The sequence below is a fragment of the Lissotriton helveticus genome, chromosome 5_1, assembly GCF_964261635.1.
Source record: "Lissotriton helveticus chromosome 5_1, aLisHel1.1, whole genome shotgun sequence".
Classification (NCBI taxonomy): Eukaryota; Metazoa; Chordata; class Amphibia; order Caudata; family Salamandridae; genus Lissotriton; species Lissotriton helveticus.
The window spans coordinates 537,696,975-537,723,195 of NC_136065.1; the positions used below are offsets into that span (position 1 = coordinate 537,696,975).

Consider the following 26,221-nt stretch of genomic DNA (forward strand, 5'->3'; position numbering starts at 1 on the left):
AACCCATAAGACTAAACGCTATCTGCTAGTAATCTGTATCTGCACGGGAACATGACAGCATTGCGGTGCTCTATCAAACACGTGTGACATTTGTGGCAACATGCATGCAGTGTTTATGCATAAGTACATCCTTGTAAGAAATGTCTCCTAAAATCCAAGAGCTTTGTCGTTCTGACCCAAACTAATCAACATGAATGATTTTTTGTGACATGTGACATGTGACAATGTGATAGTGAATTTCGTGACATAACTGGGTGAACCTTATCTTTAACTATAAATTTTTAGACTTGTTACGGACAGTGGCAGTAAGTCTCAATTCTCGCTAGTATCAGATCCAAAGCATTTAAGGAATCATATTGTGATGCATTTAAATAATACATGTTAAGTATATTCTTGGCTTGGTGTGTTTTGACTTATCCCCTTACTTTCAAAATGAGTGTGTGATTATTGTTGACTTATTGTGTTTGATACTAAGCAATTGAATTACCTAACAGAACACACTGTAGCATTTATCAACCACATCAGTAACAACAGCATTTTCAAATATCCACAAACAAAACAACATTGAAGCCAATTGGAACAGTACTAATACACGATACATGTTATGACCCAACATTGAAATCAATGGGAGTAGTACCAACAGTTAATAGCGTTCATTATACTGCTAAATCCTATATTGTCAGCATCACCATTGTAAAAAAGATCATTGCATTCGATAATTGTGTCTCAGTGTCTGTTCTATTACTTTTAGCAGATGGCTAATGCAGTCATAGGAAAACCAAAAGAGGTCCAAGTCCTCCCAAGCCTATGTATACAAGCACAGGCTCAGAAACCTCTTCAGAGGTCATAATTATAAGGTCCAGAAGACTTAAGGTAGTATCAAAAAACATACGGTTGGAGGGGGGCTTCTGCACATTATTTTGCATCTCCAAACATTCTTGGAAAGTAGTTGGTGGGGCCCACCCCTTCTTTGGTGTACCACAAGGCAAATATACAAATCTTAACCACTTCCGCGCTCATGACGAGATGAGCTCGTCATGAGCGACGACGCTCGCACGCTGATGACGAGCTGAGCTCGTCATGTAACGCAGCTTTTTTCAAATCGCAGCGCGCAGCGGGAAAACCGCTAGCGCGCATGCGGTTAAGGGCCCATATGGGGCTTATGGAGTGCTCCTTCTCCAGTGGGGAATTGACCAGCTGCTTTCTTCGCCATGTACCTTTCTTTCACTGTCAATAAACAAGTTGCCTTCATTCGCACTTTTCAAACTTTTGATAGGTTCCCTTCTCACACCTAGGATACCCAATGGCGTCTGTGGCTGTCAGCTGATTGTCCCCATGGGGAACCCAATCCTGTGCTGCCTGGCTGGCTCCTGCTCCCACCGACATTGCTCCTGTGTTAGCATGAGAGGTGCCATTGTTTTTCTCCTAGTAAAATCCTCTAGAGTGGGTGGGGGAAGATGGATATGCACCCTGCTCCCACCAAACATGGACATGGGGAAAATGGTCCACACATGCCTTTTTAATGAGCATAATGGTGTTTAGTTGTGGCCACTGCTATACCCTGAGTCAGCGCATCTGATCCTAGGGATGGGGTCTCCAGGGTCAAGAATTGCTTAAGGAGGGGGGCGGCACAGACCCCCTCCTAATAAGAATTGAAAAAAAAGGTTGCACCAATCCCTAGGCCTGGCCTACTTCCAGCCGTCCTTCTAGGAATTTGTGGCAAAGCAACATGTTCCTTGCACTCACCTTGGTCCGCCCAGGGGACCACTTTTTAAATTCTGATTTATCGGGCCCGGAGGACCTGTCTTGATGATTTTTGGCCTTGTTTTTCTATACGCTTCCTTCTTCTAAAAGGGCACTTTTCGGGAGGAGTAGGATTTCAGTGCCCCCAGACCTGCACTCTGCATGTCCTCTTGAGGCACTCTCCTGCTTGGGAGGCATCATTCACAGCCCTTCTATATCTAGCAAGCAGAACACCCTCCCTGCTGCACTGCTTGGGCCCCATGGCCTCCTGTCTGCCTCGAGTGGCACGTATGTGTCAGCAACAGTCAGGGACCAGTCAAAAGAAGCCCCACGGAAATCTCCTGGGTCTCCCTTCAGGTCCATTCCCCCAACTATTCCTCAGGGTGTATAAGATGACTAGCACCACTGGCCCCAATGAGACGCAATCTAGTCCTGGTGGTCAGCTGGTATTAAAATCCTTCAGTCCATCCTTGCAGTAGTATCAAGTGGCTTATCCAGCTTTGCATTATCTTGCTGTTGTCTCTCCCAGGTCTACTGTCTTCCCCTCTCTCTCTCCCTTCTGCATGGATTTTGAAAAGGAGGCAAACGTTTTAAATGGCAGGCCCCACTGCCCAGTCCTAGGTTACCACGTCAGCACTCCACCCTGTCCCAACACTCCTACACAGCATTTTGGGACAATCTAGTATGACAACTTCAAGTTGTCTGTGGATAGAGCTTCCATGAGAGCCTGATTTCTGCCCGTAACTGACACATCTGTCTGATCTCTTCCTACCAAAACTTAAAATGTGAGCCCCTCCTGTGTTAGCTCAACGGGTCTGGCCATCCTTCTTTATTCCAAAGGGTCTGGGCTGTCCCAGCCCAGGTACAGTGGCCCAAGTACATTTTCAGATGCAGATTTCTTTTCTGAGAAACTGGGTCAAACAATGTTAATTTTTCTATTGTAAGGGGAGGCCTTTGATCCTGTTGCTGGATAGCAGAATAATTAACGTTGCCTGGTGTGGGCGGTTCAAAGGTCTGGAATCCCATTCTGAGTAAGTGGGCTATTCCACTAGAATTCAGAGGTTCACCAAGTTGTTCATGCACAGTTGTTGGGAAAGATTATCTGTGAAGAGGACCCCTTAACCACTTGTGCCTTAGATGACTCTGAATAGAGTCAAAGAGGATTCCATTATCCAGCATATTGAAATGCACTAACAAATTAAGGAGGTTGAGGATTGATTTATCTTTTTCCAAGAAGTAGAGTGCATCATCAGCAATATATAACATGGCTGCCTATGCACTGGAGCCTTATCTGAAGCTCAACGTGATAGTGATTTAGATTATTTTCAGTAATGTGTTTCTTAAATTAGAATTAAATAAATTCCATTCATGTTTCCACACTAAATTAACCTATAAAAGTGAGATTAATTATAGGTTTGTAATTATTACGTTTACATGGGTGCACAGTGCCTTTTTCGGGCAGAGGTGGTCCTGGTCAATGTTTAGTCAGCTAAATACTCTATGCTGGGACGAAGAGACTTTTGCTAAATTGGTCAAGTCGATATGGTGATCAGATTTGGGGCCACATTTAGAGTTTGGTTGATGTATTATTCTATCTATAAGGGATAAATATCCCCTTGCCTTATCACATGTTTACTCTATCCTACAGCACTATTAATAAGGTGGAAGAAATATCAGGCATGCTTGTGATAGAGTAGCCCTTCATCAAGTTCTAAATCAAGCCCTTAGTCAGGAATGTGTCTGAGGAACAGCCTGATGTCAGAGGACAAATGTGGTCAGAATGATATCAGTTTGAAGCACTGGGTAAATGGCATTCCAGCAGGACAATGATTTCCTATTAACTGTTAACTGAATAACACTATGTTCCTAAAAGTGTCTTGTAATTTGTATAGCATTTATTGCTATCCACAAGGGTGTAGCTAGCACACATGGGATATAGGACTTTCCTTCTGGTCTCCCATGTGATGGGAACAGTCAGGTCCAGAAGCTCATGTTTGCTACCCATGCAGAGAAATTATATCGTGCACAGAATCTTGGTGTCATTTGACAATATTATTTAAAAAAAAAATGCTAGGACATTTTTCTCATTAGCTGGAGGCAGTAAGATATGTGTGGACAAAAACAACACTTCTTGCCAATGCATATACATATTAGAATACCCTAAAGTGAGCCACAATGAGTGGTCTCTTAAGAATTCAGTGGTATATTTGGAATGTAATGCCAACAATTATTACAGGAATAGAATGTCTGCCAGGGAGTAATTAGAGAAAAAAGGAGTCGCCTCTTATCATCGTAAAAGGTTTGGCAGAAGATAGATTTGAGTGTTTCCTTGTTACTGGATGTAGTCATGAGGTGCTAATATGTTTTTTGGTTTCAAGTTTCACAATATGCTACATTTGTTTTTCAGATGAGACAGCAATGTGGGCCAAGATTTTGAGGCCATGCTCCTGATGACATATTCTAATCTTTCTTTATTTCGGTCCATAAACCATAAAAAAACATTCACAGATATAAACAATACATAACAACAGATTAAAAAGCTAAAACCCAAATTAAACGATATTTGGGTGTGCATAACAGTTAAAAATCAGTTGGTATTAAATGATTTGCTGGTTCCTAAAAAGACCTTTCGCACCCACCACATAGAGCTCAAAAAACAGGATACAGCATAGACAATTGGCATTTGAGTGTTGTATTTTAGGAGACTAAATGCTTCTTGACAGTGTTGTGTACCTAGGTTCCTGCACAACTGAACCAGCCATCTGTGTCTGATTTTTTGATAACTAGGACAGAACAAAAAAATGAGTTCTGTCTCCTTTCCCCTACTGCAGGCTGGGCAGCCCAAAGCAGAGCTGTCGGACCATTTATTAGTAAATGCATGTAGGGGGAGGGAGCCTTGTCTGAATTGTACATACAATTTCCTGTCTAGAGCCGATTGTATTTCATCTAGGCATGGCTCTAGATTGTACATATCTTTTATTGCCAAAAAATTAGCTGTAAGGTAACCAGTGGCAGAATGTTCATAAGGTGCCTAAGGTTGGGCTTGTTTCCCTGCCTGTAGCTGCTAACTAGTTGATAGCTTGAAATTGCCAAACCAGCCGACTCCGGGTTATTCCATAGATTATCTCTACCTATGATACGGAGACCTTCCTTGATATGTGTGAACCAAGCCAGTTTAACAGTGCCGGGAAGAGCTAGTAGTTCTTGAAGCTCAGACTTATATTCGGCCAGTTCCGGAGTTGCCCATAAGCACCACCAAATTGGTAGGGGTCTACAACTAATTTCCTCTGCAATGGGTCTCACCCCTAAATCCAATCAAACTAGAACTAATGGGGAACTCACCGGTAGACCGGACAACTGTCTAAGAACACAGTTCTCGGTTTTGGTAATAGTCTTAGAGCGGCGATGACCCCAGAGTTTGGCCTCATACAAGGCAGCACTCATTAGTTGAGTTTTATATACGTTATGACCGGGCACACAGGCTTGAGAAAAGAGTTTCCCAGCCTGCCAGGGCTTGGCCAGCTTGAGGCTTTACTTGTCTATTTGTGGCCCCCACTATATTTTTTCTGTTAGGCTAAGACTTAAGTAGTCAAAAACAGATACCCGCTCCAGTTGGATACCATTCATGTGCAGGTTGGGGCGGGTAGAGCTCGCCGGTTTGAAGAACATTTAATATTAATAAAGTAAAACAGTTTGGGGTCGATCTATAGTTGTAGCAATGATTTTGACTGTAGCAGAGCTATAGATAACCAGTTTCCTTAAATATATGTTAGAACCGCAGAAATACGACAAGACAACTTCATGGTGATTTTGCAAGAGAATTATGAAAAAATACATTATAATTTATTGAGCGATTACTACGCTTTCATGTTCGTTACAAAGGAAAGCATTTTTCTCTAGGTTGGTCAGTCCATTATCTTTGTTTGATTTTTTTAATGTAAGGCTCGAAGTGGTAAAATGATCACACCAGCGCTGCCATCTGTAAATAGAGGTTTAAATAAAGGTTTACCATGTGTGACTGCAATGCTGAATCATATCCTGGCTGACTCAATCTAAGGAATTGGCATTTATGTTTATTGTGCTTATATTGCACACAATTTATAATAACTATAATAGTTACTCAGAAAGTCTGTAGATGTCTTGATTCTTTAAGACAATGTCTATCTACTCTTATTACCTTCGACAAAGTTTCTCCTATGCACGTCCCATCTATTGCAGGGAGAGCTTTCGCTGAAGATTTTCTCATGGGATTTAGGGCAATAATTATTCCTGATTCTTGAACTTTCCGACTGCCCTGCACAAATGGGTTTGTTGTCCTTAAATCTATTTCATAAGCAGTAGCTGTGTTTTCAGGAGACTAAAAATCCTTAGGAGGCCTGAATCACAGCAGTGGATAAACATGATCTTTACACAGGGCCAGTGCAGTGAAAGATAAGCCATATGATACACGTTATAGTCCCCTTTTGGGGCGTGGTGAGCTGCTAATGTCTGCAGTGAAAGTTGTGCAACCAATCTTCAAAAACAATTGGCTGAATACAGTTGATGACTGTCCCCAGAATGCAATGCAACACAGCACTGATGGTCAGTGTTCTGACGATACAATGTGATATGGTTGGTCAATGCTTCATGGTGCACCTTAGTGTGATAGGTTAGTGCATCTTGGATGAATTGCAGTGCGATGGGTTAGAATACATAGAATACAGTTTCACGTGCTGTATTAGTTCTTCAGTGATACAGACACCACACACACAGGTCCAACAAACTATGCAAATGTACATAACGTTGCTCCAATTTAATACTGGGAACACATATTCTAATAATGGAGCATTTAATCTATGTTTGATAATATATCTGCAAGCCACGAAGGAAATCCTTTCAGACCCCTAAAACACCCAACTCTTAGGGTCAACTGCATATTCATTTGCATGTAGTTGAATGTTCGTACATAATTAGTGTGTGAGATACATAGTTCCAGCTCTGATCAGTTAAACCTCAAATAAGAGCAAACATGAATAAGTAGAATCATAGCATTAGGCATACTTCGTATTGTGAAGTTCTAGATTAATACATTGGGAGAAAAGTGTTGCCAAATTCATATACAAGTAACGTGATAGGTAAACACTTAAAGACTCATTTTGACTTTGCCGGGCGATAACCTTTTACTGCCAAGTCACAGGAGGAATGTATTCTATTGCTTTACTGGCCTACAGAGCAATGTATTTATACATTTCCATTTGTTTAATGTGGATCTCTGTTCCTTCAGAGGACTTGCTATCACAGTGACTCCTCTGAAGGCACTTAGGTCTCATTGTGGGGAAGCTATATTCAAGGTGACTGCATGACAACATGTGATTTTGAAATACAAACTCCCAAAGTGGAAGTTTGTTTTTTAAAATCAAAAAATAAATGCCTTCGACATGCCTTTTTCCTAGTGTGTGGGTTATTTTTTGATTTACTGTTCAGAATTGCCAGGCTTTTCCTGGCAGTACCAACCAGGTAAAAAAGGACAACAAAATATCTGTCCTAAATAGAGCAGAGGGTGGAGGTAGTTTGACCATCTACCCAATGTCACTCAGGCCATCATCCAAAGGTTTTGACTAATAAAGTCAGTGGCTACTCTGCCAGCAGAAACCTAAAAGATCCGCCAACTCTAAATAGACCACGTGGACCATGAGTTTCGCAATAGGGTACTCCACCGTATTTGTGGTAAAGTACCTCATCTACCAAACTCTAAATAAAATAAACACTCTGGGATCCATTGTATCAGGAGGATTGCCTCTGCCAGGCTGGCGGTAGCAACCGCCAGCCTGGCGGAGGCCATCCGCCCGATACCATAACCAGATTTCCCCCCGCCATATTAGGATGGCGGGGGGACCACGGCAGACGGAAAGACCGTCCGCCGCTTTTCCGCCCCGGTCGCCTTGCGGCCGGGGCAGAAAAGGAATAATATGGTGGCGGTGTCTAATAGACGCCGCCAGACATATTATGATGTGTGGTTTTCAGTGCCTTTCCGCGGCGGCGATGCCGCCACGGAAAGGCATGTGGTCTTCACTCGGGGGCCCCCTGTGGGCCCCCAGAGTGAAGTACAGGTGGGGGGTGCACATGGGGGTACCTGTGGTACCCCCCTTCATTGTCATTTACAAAGCGGCAGGCACCGCGCGGTGCCTGCCGCTTTGTAAATGACAATGTGAAAGTGCATTTTCAGCATTGTGGCGGGCGGTGCAGAGAGCACCGCCCGCCACAATACTGACAATACAGGATGTGCCCGCCACTGTGGCGGGCACATCCTAATGGCACCCCCGGGACCCCCGCCCTTATGGTGGGCGGTCCCGATTTACGATGGGATGACGGGTGGGCAAAGTCCACCCGTCATCCTAATGAGGCCCTATATTTTTATTGATCACCCTTGGTCTTAGTCCCTGGCAGCTACAGCCTAAACCAGCCAGTTCTTCCACAGGTACACACATGTTAAATATTTTAACATGATGAAAATGACAAGAGTCAAGAAACAATTCAATACAATTATCGATCAAGCTTGTGTAAAAAATGACATGAATAAGAAGAAAAATAGATTAGGGCAACCAGTAATATATTTTACATTTCTGAGTCAAGACACTCTAAGAAGAACTTTAAAGTGCCAATGCAAATCAATGGTTGTGTTTTATAGGGCCTAGGCATATTATCTGGCTAACCGCAATGGAGACGGAGTTGTGTAATCCTAGCAAGACACACAGGTAGTACATTTTATTTTGGAGCTTAATTGTTCTTTGGAAGTCAACCTCCTCAAGTCTTCTAATGCAGGATGCTGTAGTCAGTGGAGGTTTCTTAAAGTCACATGCATTCAGATTAGGCTTCCACTGTAACCTTAAGTTTTTACACCAAAGGCAGCATTGAAACGTGCCCTTTTTGGATGGTAACCCCCCACACTTTTTGCTGCTAGATGCTGTGGTAATTGATCTGAAAGTGTGCTGGGTCCAGCTAATCAGGCCCCAGCAACAGTGCTATTTCCCTTAAATTGTAAAAGTGAATTGGTACACCCAATTGGAAAGCACATTTGCGCCCCTGTAAGGCCCTGGTATATGGTACTAGAGGTACCCAGGACAGGGAAGTACAAGGGGTACCAGGGCTGCAGCTCTTATTGTGCCACCCTTAGTGACCCGAGTAAAACTGAAATCAGCAGATTTACTATGTCCACCCTGCATGAGCAGCTTGTCTGCTCAAGTTTGATCCTGCACGCACCATGTGTAGCAGGGTGACCTCAATAAATTTAATATATGTCACTCGCCACTAAGGCTGGCCTCCTACAGCACAGGAGAAAGGGTGTATTATAACACATGTGGGGAATATATGGGGAAGCATATATTGCCCTGTGATAGCATTGTAAATGTAAATCTACTGAAAGTGACCGGTGGTCCATCGAATAGCTTGGGTTGGCAAATGGGTATTACCTGTATGCACAGCTATATGATGGCCCAGCTGTTTTCTTTCATGTTTGGTGTCAAACACCCACCATGCTTTTTAACCCCCGACACAATGGTGGTGTCAAGGTTTAAACAGCATGTACATGGGTGTCACTTTAAACAGTGGCAAACTCGTTAACCTAGCATTCTCGTGCCTTGCTGGACTTTTTCAAAGGTTTGCCACCAAGACAGACGTCTGAGCTCATGCTGGGGAGTATGTGCAACACCCAGAGACCATAGACAAAGACCTGTGTGAGAAGGAGGTGACACCTCCGCCAACACAGGATGGCTAGTGATTAGACTTGTCTGGCGGTGAGCCTCAAAGGCTTCACTGGTGCCACTGGACAAGGGAACTTGTCCTTCACTCGGGGACAAGACCTCCCGCTGACCCATGCATACAATTTTTTCACAGGCAGGAGGGAAATTATCTATGCAGGAGGTATCCACTTCAACAAGACAAAGGTTTTCTCACCATGAGATCCAGTTCAGCACCATGGCTAGCCCAGAGCACCTCAGCTCCTGAGTCCCCTGAGCCAGGTAGATCAGATATGCCTGGATACACCAGTTCCAAAGGGATTTGCTCAACTCACCCTGCAAGTACCTTTTTGCTATGGTAACCATTTCAACACAGTGAGTCTGATTGACAGCTCAATTTCACAGCTAAGGTGAACCTCTGTGAACTGCTTAAAACATGTTCCTCCAATAAGCCTGTCTGCTCTTTGCCACTCTACCAGGACTGAGAGATGGGTCCATCTCCATGTATTATGCTAGTATTAAATGGTAAGGCACCCCTGCCATATCACATAATACTTTCACTTTGCAACAGACTGAAATGTGTAACCTCCGAGATCACTTCTCCATTGTGCTATCTTGACAGTTTGTCCCAGTCACAAGTTTTACCTTTAGCCTCTTTTTGGAGATAGGAATTCTCTCATGGGATAAGCCTGAATGCTGTATCTCAGCAGGGCTCCACAAAGCCAGATACTTTCATTATCTATGAGAAAGGTAGAAACATATATCAAAATGCAAGTTTGTCCAGGGAATTTGTAATTTGGCTGAAGCTAAGTCGACCGTAGGAAATTGCAACATTGAATATGCGCAAGATGTGAACACAAACACATTTTACCTGAGCTGGTAACCTAATTTCTTTTGTGGAATAAGTACTATAAATGTCTCCACTTTCACCGATTCTCAGTATATAGATGGTGTTTTCCTGCTATGCAAGCCAAGTAAAGACATCATTTTTGAAAATATGGGCCACAGGTTTTGCTGGACTAAATCATGATTTACCAAACTCCTTCTCATATCTATGTAGAACTTGAATAATAATGTTGGTTCAACTCTTATGACCTCAGTAGAAGTAGTTTGGTGCAATCTAATATGTGTGTGATAGGTGTCATTGCAGAAAAAAAACTCATCCATAATCAAATCTGTCAAAATACAGCTGGAGAAAATGCCTGCATATTACCGAGTCACCCAATCCATTCCCCAGTATTAAGAAGAGACCTGTAATGGAAGATGTTTATCACACTAAACTACCTGTCCACAGGGTATCATCATTTACCAGATGCAGTAAATACACCAAACACTGGGACACTGCTAATAAGGGCCTAAGGGCAAATCAAGGCAATTTCTGTTATGCTTCATTCTTTCTTGAATACTTGATCTGAGTTACTCTCAGTATATCGACAATGTGAATAATAGAATATAAGCGTTTGGTCTCACTTCAAAGGCTCTAACCTTCAGCATTTCTGACTGATTAATGACTTTAAAATAACATTCTGAATGTCCAGATTTATCTCAAGGTAACTGCTCATCTTTATTTTGATGTTGAAGACAAACCTTCATTTTCAATGACTGTCATTCTCCAGGGGCTTGTTCTCCCGGTGATGGTCAACACTTGATATTGGTTATGTTCTCAAAGAGTAAATGTGGGTGTCTTACCCATGAGTGTATATTGCATTTTGTGCTACTGGTCTATTTAAAGGGGAGGAAAGCCATATCTTTGTTCCACAGCTTCCCTGCAGAATATCTATTGAAATGTGCTTGTCCTTCACATACTAATACGAAAGAGCCTAGAGTCTTCTGTACCAAGCTATTTTGTGGTCGAAAACATTGTGACTCAAAAGGCCATAGCTTTTGTAATGACAAAATGGTCTTTAGATACGTATTACACTTATTTTCCCATTTTCAGAAAATTACTTCCAACTCACAAAATGGGTTTACCAATCAATACCGAATCGCAACCAGGACGGCGGGTAAAAGAAGTGTCCCCTCTTAAAAGCAATTCTCTATGATATGTATCTACTGCTCAGGTACCAACACCTGAAAGGGAATGGTATCTCATTCAGAAGGCAAAACTGTTCCAGTGGGACATCTTCTCCCTTTGGAATCTTGACAGTGGCCTTCACCTTTCTTCTTTAGTTAGAGCACAAGTCCTTCTAAAGAACAGCTGCTGCTTTTAACACCTTCAATGCTACAGCAATTCTCGCTTGGTGCTGAACTACCTTAAATCCCTTTGTTCATGACGAGCTCAGCTCGTCATGAGCACACTGCATGACGAGCTGAGCTCATCATGAGCATGGAAGGGGTTAAAAGAATGCCTGCCTTTGGTGACTGCAAACGCAAGGCCAGAGGACTGCTGTCTCCCATCCGTTGGTACACAGGAAGTTACAAACTACGACCTGCCTAATTATTATTCCTTAGCCAGGTCATTTTTTAACCACAGGTAAATTAATAATATGCAACATGGCCTATTAGTACATAGGAAACATCACAAATTCCATTCCCATTTACAAACCAGCCGGTTTAAAAAATGCACATCTCTGGATGGCGAATAGGTACAGTAAAGTAGGACCCAGTGTCAAAGGTTGGAAAGTGAAAAATATTATTACACTGCTTTCATCAAAAACTGGTAGTGTAGCATATAAAACGATGTGTAGGAAGGGGCGGAGCACCAACGCCCTCGAGCAGAGGCCGCCACTGTAGGAAAGAAATCTAACATTCTTAGACTGTAAGTGTGAATGGAGGCCTGTGATGTTTATGCATGATGCCTGGTGTTCCCAGATTTTTCTTTGTGGCCACACCCTAACATAATTCTGGATGGAGCAAATCTCTTTTGGAGAGTGTGGTTAAATAGAGGACTACGACTAGCTAGGCAAGTGCTCCTGAATGGCTATCAAAGTCCTCATGCCTGAAATAGCTACATTCTCCAGCAACAGTTACAATTGCAACAGAAAGAAATAATTAGGAACAAATTACCATCACTTTAGAAGATATGGTGTGACAATAAATGGCTGTCGGATTCCAAATTAACCTAACAACCACGATTTTGAGTGAATGGGTACTTTCTGTCTCAAACCAAAGGAAAATGCAGAAAGTTGCCTAATAACATATAATAGCGTTTGCTTGTGAAGCCTAATTAAATTATTCTAATTGTGCCTTGGTTTCTAATGAAACTCTTTTCAGTGATTTGAATCTAACGACAGAAAGTACTTTCCATGAATACTGAACTGAACAATGGATGATGATAATTAGACAGTGTCCTTTGCAACATGGCAAGCAAGGTGTCACGCGGGTCCATAAGTCGTGTTTTTCTGAGCTGGTCTAATTTTTTTTTGAAGATTCATGTTTTTTTGTACTGTCTGATGCTGGCAGATTCCATTTAGCGATATTATGGATTAAAGGGGGTTGGATTAAAAAGTATAATTTTCCATTTAACAAACATTTCTTTTTGAGATTTGTGAGTCTTGTTCTTATTGTAGGGTTGACTCAATTGTATACAATTTTGTACAATATTGCTCTAGACTGGTAACATGTACAATCTTTTTCATAGTCTATAAATATTTAATCTTCTAAGGAGTACATTCGTAATGTAAAACACATTTGTAAAAAAAAAACACAAAAATGAAAGCATCTTTGGCATTCTTTAATTGCAAATTGCCACAGGCTTTAGCCTTAGGAGGAATATTCCTTCTTTAAGGTGCTAAGCTGTTTATCATAAAACTGCTCCAATACCGTACATTTTATAAAGTGATGTACACACCATCATATTGTCCAATATTCATAGTGACTTTTATTTTGCAATATAATGCATTTGGAACTGCTAAAGACAGACATATATGTTAATTTCCAAATATGTACACACAGTACTAGAATTCTTTTCAGCGCGATTGTTTTCCTTCTGCCCTTTTGGTGGAACATTTTTAAAATGAAGAAGTGTGAAGTTCTCCAGTGTACCTACAGTTAGACATGGTGGGGAGAGTTAAAATATGTTCTTGAAAACAAAGCGATTTGCAATTTCCACACCAGTTCCAGTTGAGCGCGCTTGCAAAATGTATTAGATCAAACCCTCGCATACTAGCTGCCAGGTTAAAGACTGTCAGAAACTCAAATAAAAGTGAAATTGCAACTACAAACGAGCATGAGCTGAATGTGAGTTCCATTTTGCAAGAAGACAGCACTGTAAAAAAGAAAGGGAAGAGCAATTTGAGTATTTCAGTCAGGCACAGTAACTACTGTCTGCAGTCTTTTTCTGAGCTCAAATCTTTGTATTATCTCTTTCCTGTTACACTTGTATCTGCTTCCTTTACGTGATATGTTGAAAACGTTCTGCTTGTGTGAATGTGAACATGCGTTTTAATAGTTTAGTTCTTTTTAAGCTTTTCGCATCAATGGCCTGAAAATAAATTGCTTGGACGTTTCTAGATAAAGGTAAAGATATATACCTTTCGCAGCTTCCTTTGCATGCCTTTCTAGAATACTATGTCAAAGTGAGGGACAATTTACCAGAAAATAGTTTTAAATTCAACCAGGTATTGACTGACTAAAAGTGAGATTCTGAGTCCTAATACCTCTTAACCTGGCATCTTGACAATCTGGTGAAGATCTAAGAATTATCACAACTGATGAAACAAAATCAACAACATTCCTCCATGGCAGATTTTCTGTTGCATAGTGTATCCCACCCACGTGGCAAGGACCTAAATAAAATCTCATAACAACTATAGATGCAAATCATGAAATAATAAGTGTCTAATAAGTATTAAGCACATCTTTCTTTTGACCTTGCATTTGTTGGAATCACAATAAATGCTACATGCGAAAATCTGATGACCCATATTAAATAAAGTAAGATTAAATAAGACGTGCACCAGCCATAACATGTTTCAAGGAGACATTTTTCTGTGGCTTTTAATCATGTTATTTTCAAAAATGACCAATGATTTATAAAACTGCAAGTCCTAATCTGCCTTAATTCTTAGGTTCTCAATTAGAGGAAGGAGGTAACAAGATATTCATCCAGATTTGTTCTATCTGACATCCTCACAAATCAACTGTCTTGCTTAGAGGCTACATGAATTTGGTATTACTAAGAGTGGATCCACTGTTTGCCATCATCAGGAAAACTCTTACTGTGGAACTGGCACTGGTGGGAATGTCATTGTTTTGCCTGCCATACTATTAGAAGCCACTTTTTCACCATTCCCACTGACATCCATTCTATTTAGGTGCATTACATCAACTTTTGCAGCACCAGACAGAAGAGCCTTCAAATATCCTCCATGGACTCCCTGCTTTGGGAGGTCTCTGTTTAGAAAATCATTTAAGTGATATCAGGTAATTAATCAGACCATCAGTTGAAATGGCTCCTATCAATGATTTGATTTGATTTAGATATTTGCAAAGTGCAGCTATTGCTCCACAGGGAGTATCCTGGCGTTACACAGAAGAAACCAGATTGACTGGGTATGTATGAGAGATCCTACTATACAAGTGAGGAGCAGAATGGATCTGTGAGCCCGAATATCCAGGTTTTCAGTGATTTTCTGAATTGAGTCTCTGATTCCATCGCCCTTAGGTGTGCGGGCATGAGATTCCATGCTCTTGTTCCCAAGAATGTGATGGATTTTACTCCTTTGGTTTTATACCTAAAGGTGGGGGCCCTAAGAAGGTTCACTGTGGAGGATATGAGGGTCCTAGCCGTAACATAATGTGTGAACTTGGCTGCCAGCTATTTAGGTCCTGTGTCTCTAAAGGCTCTGAAAGTAATCACCCTGATCTTAAATAGATGTATTTCTGTGTAGGCAGCCAATGCAGCGTCAGAAGAGCTGAAGTGGCCGATGAATAATTAGGCATTTTCAGCACTAGATGGGCTGCTGCATTCTGTACGATCTGTAGCTTTCTTCTACTTGTTTGTTGATTCCTGTGAAAAGGCCATTGCAGTGGTCTAATCTAGAAAGGATCAGTGCCACTGATCTGATGCAGGAGCCATTGGGAGAAATGCCTTACATAATAGTAGTGTATTCTAAATTCTGCTGAAGTGGTAGATTTTTTGCCTTACTGCCCCAGCCGTATGGTGGCTGGCACCTAAATGTTTACATGACCTCTTATGGCCCGATTATGAGTCTGGCGGTCTAAGGGCCACCAGACTCGTAGTGGCTTGGCGGAGGTCCGACCGCCCGATTACAACTCAGGCAGTCCAATCGCCATGGGACTGTCGGCTCTGCCAGGGAACCCCTGTTCCCTGGCGTAGGAGCGGCAGTCAGAGGCCGCAATATGCTTGGTGGGACCGCCACAGTCCCGCCAACCATATTGCGAGTTTCCTCTCCACAAGGCTTTTCATGGGGGTTGCACTGCAAGAACCTTTGTGGGAATTATTGTTTTTGTTCAGGGAGAGACACCTTCCTGCAAAAAAGCAATCATTAGAGTGTTTTCCTCCTTCCATGTGTGCTACAGAATGCAGCACACATAGAAAGAGGAAAAACGAGGAGATATAAAGATTCTCTCCTCTTACGCCTCCGTAGGCTTTTGACACATTCCCAGGTTTACAAGTCCTTGAAAATCTGGGAATGCGTCAAAATCCATGGGTGTTGTGTGGAAACACCCACTACAATGCCCATGGAAGTCCTCTTTGACGCAAACTTAGGCAGCGCAGCAACTTGCGCTGCTTTGTCTTACTCCATGTCTATGAGGCAATGAACACCATGCAAAGTGGCTTTGCGTGGCCTCATAGATATAGGTCTGCACTCAGCGGCACCGGTGTGTCAAAATACATTACACACAGGCTACGCAATGGGCCTGTAAATAAACCCCTATATTTGTACTTACACATATTTGCCTATTGACAGCACAGTGTATTATTTTAACAGTTAAAACGGACTTGATCCACGCTCAAATAAAGGTGCGTGATTTTATATATTTAGAACTTCAAACAAAATAACCATAGTTTAGTTCATAGCTAATAAATTGGCTAAAACAGCAAAGGGTCAAAATAGAATCAATGTACCTCTGCTAAATGTTGCTAATGTTGGAAGGTTTGAATGCTTCTATCAAATTATACAAAAAAGACGCATTTAGATGACAATACAGCCACCCTGCCATAGTCAAGAAGACTTGGGGGCATAATAGCAAGGGCAATATCGCTGCTTTAGCGTGTCTTGTTCCCGCTAAAGCGGCGATATTTTTATCGCCCTATCAGCAAGCTGTCGCTAACAGCAGTTAGCGACAGCTTTTAGGCAATAGCGACTGGTTTGGGGCCCGCTTTGCATGTCAGCAATATTTATCGCTAATGACATACAAAGTGGGCGTACCCAACCTGTTAGCGGCGGAAAGCAGTCGCTAACACAGCTATCGCCTATTAGCAATACCCGTGATGCGATAAAAAAAACGCGCGCTAACCGAGATTAGCGCCAAGATTTTACACCTGGTAAAAACCTGACTAACCCATATTAGTCAATGGGAGGTGGATTCTACGGCTAAGTCCCCACCTGCCTGTTAGCGAGATTTTCCTTAGCGACAGGATTTTTATCGCTGGAAATCTCACTTTAAAGTTTAAACATGGGTTTCGCCGCTATCGCTGGATTTTATATCGCATTAAGATAAACGTTGGTAATACTGCGCTATCTCCGCGATAAAATCCAGCGAAAGGAGGCGATAAAAAAATTCACGCTAAGCGAGGTCTGAGATAATTATCGCAAGTTGTTGCTAATAGGCCCCTTGGTTGTATCTGTCCTGCTCTAAGACACATCAGTATGTTTCTAATTTCCTGAATTTTGATTCAGAATGAAAAGGTTCAGGAGGATTCTCTTGTGGAGACGTTTTCAATGTCTTTATATTTCTTTTACACTAGTATCATCCGGCTGCGAAATATCCATAAAACGCTGTGGAGAGCCACATTGATTCTGTTAATGAATAGCCATTTCATTATGGCCACATGCCACTGGTGATTAACTGTGAAGTCATTAGGAGCCCCTGTGTGAAAACCATCACGACATAAATCACTGAATGACACATGCTCACAATAACCCCTGGCTTTATTTTCGTCTATTTTAGATCCATGTTGAGTGAAGTTTGACAGAAAATGCTACAGCAACCTCATCGCTGGACGTGGTTTCTGGCGGGAATAGCTCTGGGGTCCATCTTCCCTTGCTGTTTTGGGCAGAACGATGACGGTAAGCTTGTTCAGAGTCATGTCGTGTCTCATGCTTGGACGAATGCAAAGGGAATGCATAAAATGAGAAGAGCCTCTTGTCGAAGGAGCAAAGGTTGTGAGTTTTCGATTGGAAAGATCCTAGTCTGTGAAGCGTATCTGCCGACAGAAGTTGTATCACTCAGTGGCAAAATAAACGCTTTATTGTATTTGAAGAATTGTAAATGTTGTCTAGGAAGTGCATATTAAAAGAACTGTGCTTACCGTAGATAAGAAGATGACTTTGGTATGTATACCCATGCACTTCATATAATCATATCATATTGTAATTTTCTTCGTTTGAAATTTGCTGTTTGCATTGCATGAATGCACCGTTATTCGATTGAGAAAATACCACCTTGATCAAAACTTAGGGGCAAATTTACAAGCCCCTTGCGCCACCGGTGTGTCCCTTTTCCCCACATAGAAAGAGGCGCACCATATGCCAAGCGGCATGTAGACAAGCCCCTTAATTTTAAGGTGTGACTTTGATGGGCCAATCATAACATGCCTTTAAAGAAACAAAACATCCTACATAGAAACAGTAATTTACACATACGCACAGACATACACACGCAATTATGCACATACTTGACATGTAAAATAGAAACAGAATATCCGTGCAACAAAAGGTGAACCAATTAACATGAATTTGAAATGTTACAAAAATGGAGAGCAAATATTATTTAGCCATTTTGCTGTTCCAGTAATGTAGAATAGAGCAAAATATACCTTGATACAAAAACCTAGCCATTCTGTCCCCGTGTCAGAATTGAAGAACTGTGTTATCAACTGATTGCTGCTTAAACATTTGTTCTTTTTATTGCTTCTAATGGGTTAATGCTGCATTGTTGAAAACAAAGCAATTGCATTTGTAAAACTATTGGTCCAGTTCCAAAACATTTTGAAAAATGCCCAGATAATGTTAAGAGGAAAAATGCTGCTCTGTTCCTTACTAGAAAAGATGCAGGCTTAGACAATAAAATGGTTTCTTACTCTATTGAGAAGTCTGTGATGGATTATAGCACTTGACGAAGAACAACACGAACTTGATGTAGTATTTCTGTATTGGTTGATGGAATATTTTATGTCCATAGTTGAAAAATGTTTTACACCATCTCATTATGTAGTCACTAATTAATACCGCTATGCCACTTTGAGCAGGCACACTGTAGAGTAGGAGTATTCTTTCAAAAGATTCCTAAGGAAATAAATATAGTATGGAAACTAATTTGATTAAAACATTCTAGTCTATGTTTTACTTCAATAGACTTTGTATCTAGTCCTAACAGCCTAGAAATCCTTAACACATTGCATTAATATACTTAATTTCATAGTGGCTGTTGGTAGACTGGCTTTGTTCCTGACAACTAGGGCTTATAAAAGAGCACATATATTTGCCTATCCCCTGGTGCAAAATTAACTTCTTTTGGAACATACAAATATTCTCAATTGACCTTTTTATTTACTTTTTGGATTCTGAATTATCGAAATATTTCATGATTGATCAGCCAATTCGTTCACGTAACTCAAATTCATGTCTTTACCAAATGGCTAGTGGATTGCAAAGATTGGTTTAAAGTTCGTGGCTGCCTTGACATTAAGCTAGTTGCTGTTGTTAGACCCCCTTCATGTGGCCATGGGCCAAATCAGGTGCTACTGGTACTCAACCGTGCATGTTGAAGTTTGCTGTCTTCTGATGTGCCAGATCTGTCCTATTATGGCTTAGCATAATGGGTCAAGTACAGCCCCTTCAGCACTTGACTCTAAGAGGTAACAACAGAGAGCAGTCACAGGCTTATCAAGGAGGTGGTGTGGGCATGTTTGAGTTCAGGATTCAACAATCTGAAAACAGCACAGTTCCTGTTGAACCCAGAGCTTTACTTACATGACAAAAAAATACTTTGCACACTAGAACAAAAAGCTATATGCAGATTGTAAGCAAGGTGCAATTAAGTGTCCTGTGCACTCAGCTTAGGTTGTGACTCTATGTGCTTTCTCACCCCAGTTCCTCCCTTTCTAGGGTTTAGTCTGTTCTCTCCTGGGAATAAGGTAGTTGCCAGATTATAGCTCAGCCATTCTGTTTTCAGTTGTGTCTCTCACAGTTCCATTGTTAAGTTTTTCTTTAGCTGACTTTCTCAGTTCCTGACACCCTTGCTGGATCAGTCCCTTCAGACATGCATCTGGGTTTGCCTACACGTGCCTGCTCCTTCCTGCTTCTGGGAGAGAAAGCTTCCACAGGCAGCTCTGTTTGGGTCTCCTCATTGAAATCAGGCACCTGCCCCACAGATGTGTCATTAGGGATGCTGTATATGTCTCATGGCTGTGAGTGGTAGACTAGCACGCAAAGATGGTGGTCCTCGCAGAAGATTGGATCACACACAGAACTGGTGGACAGGTACTCCGAGAATAATGAAGTCCTGCACAGGCAACTCTCCAACTGTTAGTGCTGCCGTGCCCAGGTCAATCTTTGACTGACAGTGTGGCTATGCGCCAAACCGCTGGGCAACAAAGCCACTCGTGAACATTTTCTGCTCAATTCAGGTTTGCTTCTTCTCTGCACAATGGCCTAATACAGGCAATGCTTCTTCTGGGAATTATGGTTTAGTACAATCTGCTCAACTTTTGAGCACTGTGGCTTTGAATTTCCATGCTGCACTTGACTCACAGGTTGAACTGGGGTTTGACAATCCTCAGGTCAGTGAGCACAGTTCCGGCTAGGCACAGTCTGTTGGAGAGACTATGACTGTCCGGTACTGAGGCAAACAACTCATTCTCCGATTTCCTATTCTAGAAGTCCCATCTTCTCCAGGGTCATGGTGTACCATGCTCCTCCTGGACACTTCTGCATTGTTAGCAGGCACATCCTCTCTTCCATGAAAGCAGGCCAGTTTTTATGCACATAGATATTCAGCTTATCCAGCAAGGAGTAGACTCAGACAGTATCCTTCCACCTCTGGAAATCTGGCTGTTAGGCAGATACCATCTCTTGTTGCACGACAATACATTTGGTACACTGTAGAGCACTCTATATCTTGGTCATAGAGAACATGTAAGTAGAACTACAAGTGGGGTAGTGCGACTCTAATATTGTACACTTGCAGCTGATGCAATGTGTATCCACTGTCTGCACTTTCAGTACTAGTTTGAGATTGTTATCATTTCAAGTAACCTCTCCTAGATGCTCTCCAGACACTACCTTTGTGTAGAGTGATGATTCACAGCAGGGTAGTTGCACCCTGTAGAGCCCACAACAGAGACACAAGGAAAAGTGCACTTTCTGCACCTGGCTGACATCATGAAGGTTGAAATATTGGGCCTCACTTAGGGGGTCCTGTTCAGCTTGCAGAGCAGAGTCTGCTGTCCAGTCCTGCATCCCTACCATTCACCAAATGGCAGTGCTTCAGGTAGACTAGCCAGCACCCTCTTCCTCAGCAAAAAGCGGAATTAATTTCGAAAAGAGCCTTGTCTCCTCAACCTGCACTTCAATGTCTAAATCTCCTCTCTCCAGCTTTGTATGCAGTTTTCTTGAAATGTTAAACTATACATTTTCATCATCCTCTGATTTACTCACACACCACGCATGTACCAATTTCCACAACATACATTTCGGACGTTAGTTTTAGAAATCCAGTAAGTGCATTTAAGTGGAAATTTGAACAAGTGGGTCAAAAGATAAATGTTGGGCCAGCAAGCATGGTGTAACGACTGAGAAGTCAAGATTCCTTTTACTGCTCCATTTCTTTAATGAGTACAGTGTTTAACGGATCTACTCAATAAATCAATGTAATGTTTGAAAGAGGAGCTTTTGCTTACCCTCCCCAGGCAATTAATGTAAGTGCCAGAGAATTATGTAAATGATTCAAGTTTCGAGTTTATGTATCACTTGTTTTAATGCAAGCCATTTTGTGAATTTTGATATAAAGCTTAAGGGGAAGTTGAAATTCATAAAGCATGAGTTTGGGTCTGGCACGAGAAGGATGGGACATTGTAGGGTTGAATGAGTATTTATTTGGACTTATTTCTGCTCATGTTCCAGAAAGGACTCTTTATTCAGTGGAAGTCCCATAGTCATCTTGGAGTCTTGCTTGACTGTGCTGAAGGCAGACACATTGCTATCAATATGACAGCAGGTGCAATGACACCAGGGCCAATGAGTAATAGAATGCCAATTGCACCATAATATATATTTTGTTTTGACAAGTAGTTCCTACCAATCCGCAGGATCTGCGCATTGTTTGGACAACATAAACCAAGGGCTTGGCCTCTAGACTGATACTGGGCACCACCGCAGGATATGTTGATCTAGAGACCAGCTAGCTCACAGTGCCACCATAAAACCTCTAACCTATCAGTGAGCGAATGGTTTCATGGCAACCACTGAACATGAAAACCCTGACCCCCTCAGGGACCGTGGAAACACTACAGAACCTTTCGCTCAGTCACTCGTGCTCACTTATTCTCAGAGAAATATACAGAGAATACACAGTGAGATGTTTTCAACAGTATTTATTGAACCAACTTTATTCTTGCATAAAATACTTGTGCCTCAATGATTAGTAGACAGAAGTAGATAAATGTGATTAAAAGCACCAAAAGCGTAAAAAGTAGATATAGCTCTACCATGGTGCTGAAACAAGGTATATATGCAGGTATATAAGACAAGGCAGTAATCTAGCATACTCCCATGATGTGAACCCTAATCTAAGTGCACCTAGAGTGTGTGTAGATGTAAAGCCAAGAATACCCCCATTTTGACACAGGTTAAGGGAGTAGTACCTCATACAAAAATGGATATATTGCTTCCAAAACGCTGGCAGGCATGAGAAGGATACTTACATTGTAGGATGACATTCAGAATTTTTAGACAACAGAGGGAGGAGAGTATTTATAAAGCCCTAATTTATTATTGCATTATTGGTACCTTGGTTAGCCTCTCACAAATCCCATCTCCAAAAGAATAATGCACAGATACGGCATTATGATCAAAAAAGGGTTTTGTATGCTTTGATGATGTGGCTTTTCACAGAAAAAAAAATATTTATTATCACAACTAAGTTATAGTCTTGTATAAGAAGGACAGAAATGTAATGTGCACATCATTCTTTAAAATGTATCCTATTTGTTTCACCTTTTGTAGTGAAACCTTGGTAATTTATCAGCTTTATGGAATTTATTTTAGTGTTCATGGCCAATTGGAGTAACAAGTTGAATCTCACACAATGATATGTTGAGTGAGAAGTAATTTATGTTGTTTTTCGCAATTTTACTATCGCAAGATTGTTTTGCGAGCTTCATGTCATATTTGGACTAGGAGGACTGATGATAAGGTGCATCCAAACTGTCTTCTCACCTCCTACTTAAGGATTGATGCAACTTCCAGTGGGGCTTTAATCAGCTTCCGACAATTACACTGCTGTGCATTCTAAATAGCCACTTAATGTAGATTTGATCTAACATAATGATGGGACCCAGAGTACCGCTGTCCTTCCGTATTGACTCATTAGTGCCACAAGTACATTGGTTACCAATGAAAATGGTCAAAGAACCACTGTAATTGTCAATCCCTGCTTCTTTCTAGTCTGCGCTGCCTCCCTATTTGGGTAATCTCCACATTTTCCTCTAATTGAGCCTTTGTTAGAAAATAATGCTCATCATTGGGTGACAGTGGATGCTTTGCTACTTTTATCTGTATGTCTAGTCTTTCACTTTTGTGAAACACTTTCTCCCTACCCCATGGTCCAGCTTGAGTTTGAACTGAACATCATTGTTTGGGGTCATTGACTTAAAATGTGATTAACACCACTGCATCCAGTGCTTGTTTTTCATGAACACAACTTTTTTCAATGAGCAGCTCAATTTTGTAGAGATTTCTGACTCAGGGTCACATATGGTAATCCTTCAGCGAATGTCAAGGTTACATGTTGCATTAATTAATTTACCACTTTGTGACAAGTCTATAGTATTAAAACATGCAATCCAAAAACAAAAAAATAGTCACTCAATGTGGTTCCATCACCAAAAACAAATTTTTCTAAAGAGAGTGCAGGCCAGCAGATCCTTTCCTCAAACCCATTTTGAACTAATGTGACTGTGAAAGTCAAACCCACATACAAATACATACAAACACAAATTGCCAAAACATTTTCAATTTTCTTTGCATTATTATAAAAGAAGTATAATTATTTATGAATGTTTGAAGTACTTTGACTATTTCCTGATGTGTATAAAATATTACTAGCTGCATGATAGCTGGGAATAAAGTAGCAGAAGGTGGAGGACTTACATTGCTGGATTTTTGCTTATATGTGCGGAATCTGGAAATGTTAAATATTTCCCTCCAAGGTTGGATTTATTTGTTACCATGGTCATTAAAGTAGTCTGACTGCATGGTTTATGCACCTAAATATAATTAATCAAATAATGTAGAGTTTACATGTTGGATGATAAAAATACCTTTATGCCGTTAGTGCTACTTTAATCACCACCTCCATTCTTGCAATATTTCCTTTTAAATCATTGTATGTTCAGAAGAAAACACTCATCTTTGTGAATGCTCACAGTCGATAAAAGCAATAGTTTAAATTATTTCATAAATTAGAGAGGAAAGAATCTAATGCCCATGTGAGGAGTTTGATCTGCCGGGAGAGAAAAAAATGAAATCAAAAAAGTAACCTGAAGAATGTCTATGGTTATTAAGACTTTTGTGACATCAAAGGATGAAGGACAGAAACATATCAGGAGCTTTAGGTCACAATGAAACATGTCAGCAATTTTCAGTAGTGAAGGTTAGACAAAAATTCTTAGAATGATAACAATTATGTACTTTGAAGTACGTCGAACATCAACTACTTGCGTGTGTTGAAATGGGGCCATGATTTGTTTCAGTTTACAAGATCAATTTAAAAACATTAAAAATTAAGGGTATTTAAGTTTGGTTTCAAACTGAAAGGCATTCTTACAAAAATCTGAGTCTTACACAGAATAGTTATTTTTAGTAGAATTAAACTTGTTAAAGTCTAAAGAAGTAAAATTGTTTCTTCTTCTGTTTCTCTTGTGAGATACAGTAAAGGGGTCAGTTGTCTCTGATAAAAAAGTTTTTCTCAAAAGTAAATTGTGAAGTTGGTTATATTATAGCCTGTCACAAATATTAAAGTGCTTTAACTTTCTGGCTGACTTATTTGATGATGATGGCACTGTCTTAGTTCCAATAATTAACAGTAATTGAAAGTAATTTACAATGATACACACAGGAAAGGCTGTAATACTTAAATATCATATATTAACTACTACTTTCTTACTGCATGTGCACAATTAGAATGCCTTAAATGTATTTAATCAAATTGAGCACCTCATATAAGAGACTGAATGAAGATATAGCAAGTTATGATTTGGGAAAACAAGTTTACAGGACTTTTAGGGGAAAGTTAAAACAAACAATGATTTGACTGCTCTTGCTCATAGATTACAAACTCTAAATACAAATGATACAATGGCACTTCGTATGACAGTTCCTGTCAACGAAAGCTTTTTTAAAATGACATAATTTTGAAAAGAGCATTTATATAGATTAGTCATGATTTTCCATATTTGCTGTAGCTGTAGATTGTCTCTTTTAGTATGTGTTTATTCATTTTGTGCTTTATGTATTTTCTTTATTTAAATTATTCTTAATCTGGAACTTAAAATTGGAATAGTTGATAACGTTAAAATATTTAAATTGTCTACACTGCAATCCACAACTAAAATCCCTTCATTAGGGAGAAAACTACTTTTCTCCAGCAGATGTTTGATCGGAAAGCACTAAAGGCCTGATTTAGAGTTTGACAGACTGACCAGCGTGTACCAGGATGGTGGAGGACATTACTTACCTCTGCCATCTTGATGATACTCCACATGCCTAATATAAAGATGACCACTGGCCTAGTGATTATGTCTGTGCATTGAAGTGATCAGCATTCACATTGTTCTTTTCAATGTACTGAAATGTTTATGGATGGCACCTCAAACTGTTGATGGCCAACTACCAAACTTTTGACATTGTTTTGTTGTTCAGAATCAAGCACCTAAAGCAGGAGTTTATTTCCAGCCGCGGTCGGCAGTAGGAGTTCCTGCAGGGCTGTGGCGTGGGGAGGGGGAGGGGCAGGGTGGGGCATAGTATTGTATGGATTACGGAGTTTAACAGGTAAGTAAACATATAAATAAATACAACGAATTTCGTTGCACGCACTGCATCACTAAATGCGATGCAGTGCACGCAACGGAATTTGTTTTATTTGTTTATATGTTTACTTACCTGTTAAACTCCGTAATCCATACATTACTACCCCCCACCCTGCCCCTCCCTCTCCCCACGTCACTGCCCTGCAGGAACTCCTACTGCCGACCGCGGCTGTTTATTTTTGTAAAACAAAAAACGAATGACCCCCAAATTAGTGTGGTGTTCATTAGTTTTTTCCTGTTCCTCACCAGCTGTGAATGATGGACTGGGAAAAATAATCAGCACATCTTCCACGTTGACGTGCTGGATAGTGTAATGTGCATCCTC

General features: G+C 40.9%; 1 protein-coding gene across 1 annotated transcript in view; it reads left to right on the forward strand.

The window, feature by feature from the left end:
- The window catches only part of PCDH15 (protocadherin related 15), a 2,579,312-nt gene that overhangs the window by 275,571 nt on the left and 2,277,520 nt on the right, over positions 1-26,221 (forward strand). Inside the window, exon 2 of the mRNA XM_078642873.1 lies at positions 17,538-17,656. Coding sequence (XP_078498999.1) covers positions 17,566-17,656 — 91 coding nt within the window. The 5' untranslated portion in view covers positions 17,538-17,565. The remainder of the gene's footprint in view (positions 1-17,537; positions 17,657-26,221) is intronic.